Here is a 4,930-nt window from a genome sequence, read left to right on the forward strand (position 1 = left end):
TGTGCCAGGTTACATTTCTACCCCTCCGTGTTTTCTAGTTAATTACAAAGTTTGTGTTATTTACACAAACTGCCACCGCTAAGATTTGGTCCTCATGTCTCACAAAATATAGATGGTCTCAAATGAACCCAACCATATATATATATATATATATATATATATATATATATATATATATATATATATATATATATATATATAGGGTTAGGTTCATGTGAGACGACCTAATTTTGTGAGACCGTGAGACGCATTTTTTTATTTTTTTTAGTTAATTCAAGATCCAAAAATAATATTTAAAAAAAGAATTTTTGGTTTTCTCCATTTATTTTGCATTTTAAAATTATTTTTAGAATATGTACAGTGTAATATTCTATTAGAATATTTCACGTATTTTTCAAAAAAAATGGAATTTTTTTTGTATTTATTTTTATTTTTTTTAGTTAATTCAAGTTCCGAAAATAATATTTAAAAAAAGAATTTTTAGATTTTTCCATTTATTCTGCATTTTAAAATTATTTTTTAGAATATGTCAGTATAATATTCTATTAGAATATTTAAAAAAAGAATTTTTGGATTTTTCCATTTATTTTGCATTTTAAAATTATTTTTAGATTTGGTCTCACGGTCTCACAAAATTAGAATGGTCTCAAATGAACCTTAACATATATATATATATATATATATATATATATATATATATATATATATATATATATATATATATATATATATATATATATATATATATATATATATAGAGAGAGAGAGAGAGAGAGAGAGAGAGTTAGGTTCAAATGTTTTCATTATCTATTGTGTGGCTGTATGATTGATTCTGGACCAATCATTCTAGTTATTTTAAGAAAGTAATTAATGCCTATTAAATGCTGAAGATGTAATTAATACCTATTATGTCTTCAACATGTAATATGCATTAATTACTTTCTTAAAATAACTAAAATGATTGGTCGAGAATCAGTCATACATGCACACAATAGATAGTGAAAACAAAATAACCTAACCCTATATATATACTAGGCGAATGTCCGCGCGTTGCGCAGAAACACCTATATAGTTGAAGTCTTTACAAATATATGATTTTTTAAATATAACAATAACGTTGTTAAATTTGATATAATAATTTGTATATACTAAATTGATATAATATATTGATTATTTTGAATTATATGATAATATATACATTTATTATAACTTCATAATCTCAATCGTTTGAATGAATTCTATCCGCGAGTTACACATGAATAAAATTAAATATAATATATATGATTTTATGTTATTTATAGTTGTTTTTATTGTTAATTAATTTTTTAAAACTTATTTGCTTAATGTTCTAATTTCAATCATTATAATTATTTAAAACATCAAACATTATTTTTTTTTTATTTTAAAGCTAACAATATAATCATTTATATAGAGTTGTTTTTAACTATTGTTATTGTAAGTTGTTTTAAGCTACTTATTTGAAAACTTTTAACGGTTATAAAAATATATTTAAGAAATATTTTAGTTAAATTGAAATTACAATTTAGTTTTTGCTTTTATCACTACAATTTATCACATTTAACTATTTATAAAATATTCTTTAGTTTTTTTAAATGGAACTGAAATTTATTATTTGAGTTGACATTTTAATGCACAGAAACACCTATATAGTTGAAGTCTTTATAAATATATATTTTTTAAAATATAACACTAACGTTGTTGTTAAATTTGATATAATAATTCGTATATTAATTTGATATAATATATTAATTATTTTGAATTATATGATAATATATAAATCTATTATAACGTCATAATCTAAATCGTTTGAATGACTTCTACTCTCGAGTTACACATCAATAAAATTAAATATTATATATGGTTTAATATTATTTATAGTTGTTATTTTTAACTAATTTTTTAAAATTTATTTGTTTAATGTTTTAATTTCTATTATTATAATTATTTAAAACATCAAACATTATTTTTTGATTTTAAAGGTAACAATATAATCATTTATTTAGAGTTATTTTAACTATTGTTATTATAAGTTATTTTAAGCTACTTATTTGAAATTTTTTAATAATTATATAATTATATTTAAGAAATATTTTAGTTAAACTAATTTTACAATTTAGTTTTTGCATTTATCACTTTTAACTATTTACAAAATATTATTTGGGTTTTTTAGTGGAACTGAAATTTATATTTAAGTTGACATTGTAATGTTATATTTAAATTAATAATTTAAGTATTTTGTCCAAACTGTTCAAAAATTGTAGCTTTAAACTGATAATGATTTACATGTAACAACATTTTAATATAATAAATTAAGTATAATATGTTAAAATTTAAAGACATAACTTTATAAATAGAAGTAAAGATATTATTTTAAAATTGAAATTTAGTCTATTTATGATTACACTTTAGGTTTGATATTTATTTAACCTTATTAACCAACTTACAATCATTATTAGAAAGACACTACAATTTATCACTTTTAACTATTTATAAAATAATTTTTGGGTTGTTTAAGTTAAATAAAATTTATATTTAAGTTGAGCCTATAATGTTATATTTTAATTAATAATTTAAGTATTTTATACAAATTGTTCAAAAATTATACCTTTAAAATGATAATGGTTTACATCCAACAATATATTAAAACTAATAAATTAAGTATAATATGTTAAAAGTTAAAAAACATAATTTTATAAGTAGAATTAAAGATATTATTTTAATATTGAAATTTAGTTTATATATGAATACACTTTAGATTTGATATTTATTTAACCTAATTACCAAATTATAATTATTATTATAAAGAAATTGAAAAGTCATGGGAGTTTCAAATGAATGTGGTGAAAGGAAAAAAAATGGGAGTTTCAAATGCATGAGATTCAAGAAAAAAAGATAGCTTTATATATATATATATATATATATATATATATATATATATATATATATATATATATATATATATATATATATATATATATATATATATATATATATATATATATATGGTATGAACCAAACATAGCACTCCCAAACATAGCACTCCCAATGATCGATCATTCATGAGTGTAATTTTTACCTCAAAGGTGAATCGATAGGCAAAGCTTCGAGATGAATTTTGGGTTTGACCTGTGTGAGATTGTAAACTCAATTATATTTTAAATATTGATAGTATAAGAAATCGACTAGACCGCGGCCATGGTTTTTCATGTATTACTAAACTATTATTTATATTTGTTTAAAATTTTGTATTTTGTAACATTTAATTGAAGCATATTTAGAATTCATGATATAATTAATTGTTAATTGTAAATTCAATATATAAATGTTAATTTTATTATTATATTTTATATTATTGGTTTATATATAACACTTCAACTATAAAAAAGATCTTATATCTAAAAAGGGGCCGGGCTAATCTTAACAGAGCTGAATCGAGCCCTCTGAACGGGCCTGACAAACTGACTCTGGCTCTGTTAAAAGCTAGGCCCACCCGGGACGAAGTCGCGTAGACCTCCATTTGTACTTATCACTGATCATAATATCATATACATCATAATATCATATACAGAAGAGCTCTTTTAATATGTTTCCATTACTCCAATCAACATAAAACTGTAGCTGTTTTGATTTTGATACAAACACATCATGCAAATTAAAAATCTGAAATACGAAACTAGATAAATTCGCTCAAATATATTTCAACAGAATTTAAAATAATAATTGTGAAATATATATATGGGGCCCAATCACATGTGGGATGCAATCCGATGGAGTGTGGCACGCTAACAAGTAACAAACAATAAAAATCCGTTGGTCCTTTTTTCACTTTTAATCAAATCGTGAAATGGACCTCACAGTATTACAACATTGAAGAACTAGAAGAAATAAATAGTAGGTAGTAAACTCATAGTAATACCGATGTTAATTGTGTAAATACCGGTGAAGACTAAGGGCATTTAGGACCACCTTCCTTGGTTTTCCAGTTGTTGTAGCATGGACATACTTGTTTATTTCCATAGAAACCTGGAGGCACACACAGACATTTTGCACAGCACTTTTGACAGAAGAACATGCATGGCTTGTGGTACTGCGTTTTGCTGCATCTCCTTATGCATTGCCCAGGGCACTCTGTTCATTTTCACACAAATCAGTCCACTAAAACTTCAAAATCACAACTGCGTTAATGGCGAATTGAAGAGAATACTGGATCTAAAAGAAGAATGCGAAACTTACGAGAGCTTGTCAAACTTCCAGGTCCGAATCCGCCTCCATGTCCTCCCTTTGCCGAGATCTAGTTTTCATTTGAGAAGAAGAATTAGTTAAATAACGTCCGAAGAACATTAATCGAATAGATGAAAGTTGAAACGCAAAATTGCAGAGACTTACAGTTGCTTGAAGCATGGAAATGGCGATCAGAGCTATGAGGAAGACAGCGAAGAACTTAGCCATGGCGGTTGGGAGAGATGAAATGGGGAGATCCGGAGATGATTTGATGGAAGGAGAATGGGGTCTGATGCAGCTATTTATAGATGAATAAACAGTGATTCGCTTTGTTAGCCTGCATGCCGGTCCACATTTACACCGTAGGCCTACTACGTAGGGAACAGTTAAGTTCGGTTACGGGTTCAAATTCGGGCCGACACTACCCTAGTGGCCACATTCCCTCTCAATCCCTTCGAGATAATATTAATTGTTATATATTAAAATAGATGTAATACTTAATTAAAATGAATACTATGTAATATAGATAAATAGTTAAATATTTTGATTGTCGATTAAGTAATGATAAACTAAAAATAATGCTACCCAAAGCACAAACCATATATATTAGAAAGAAACTAATTTTTTTTTTTAAGAATTATATATTTTTATTTTTAGAGTTATTGATGACCATAGAATAAATGTAACC

The 4,930-nt window shown here is 24.8% G+C and overlaps 1 protein-coding gene across 1 annotated transcript; it reads right to left on the reverse strand.

The window, feature by feature from the left end:
- Positions 1–3,695: 3,695 nt before the first annotated feature.
- LOC145087679 (gibberellin-regulated protein 6-like) lies at positions 3,696–4,564 on the reverse strand. Its single transcript, XM_079025704.1, has 3 exons — positions 4,408–4,564; positions 4,255–4,312; positions 3,696–4,149 (listed from the first exon to the last, which is right to left on the reverse strand). The coding sequence occupies exons 1-3, from the start codon at positions 4,468–4,470 to the stop codon at positions 3,968–3,970; spliced, it is 303 nt and encodes a 100-aa protein (XP_078881830.1). The 5' UTR covers positions 4,471–4,564; the 3' UTR covers positions 3,696–3,967.
- Between the last annotated feature and the right edge of the window lie 366 nt (positions 4,565–4,930).

This window comes from Lactuca serriola, chromosome 2 (assembly GCF_051521515.1).
Source record: "Lactuca serriola cultivar US96UC23 chromosome 2, Lser_US96UC23_V15, whole genome shotgun sequence".
In the NCBI taxonomy this organism is placed as follows: Eukaryota; Viridiplantae; Streptophyta; class Magnoliopsida; order Asterales; family Asteraceae; genus Lactuca; species Lactuca serriola.

Coding starts and splice junctions, on each gene's coding strand:
- LOC145087679 (XM_079025704.1), bottom strand. CDS start 4,470: ATGGCTAAGTTCTTCGCTGTCTTCCTCATAGCTCTGATCGCCATTTCC. Junction 4,313..4,407: donor TTTCCATGCTTCAAGCAACT/GTAAGTCTCTGC, acceptor AATGAAAACTAG/ATCTCGGCAAAGGGAGGACA. Junction 4,150..4,254: donor TGGAAGTTTGACAAGCTCTC/GTAAGTTTCGCA, acceptor GAAAATGAACAG/AGTGCCCTGGGCAATGCATA.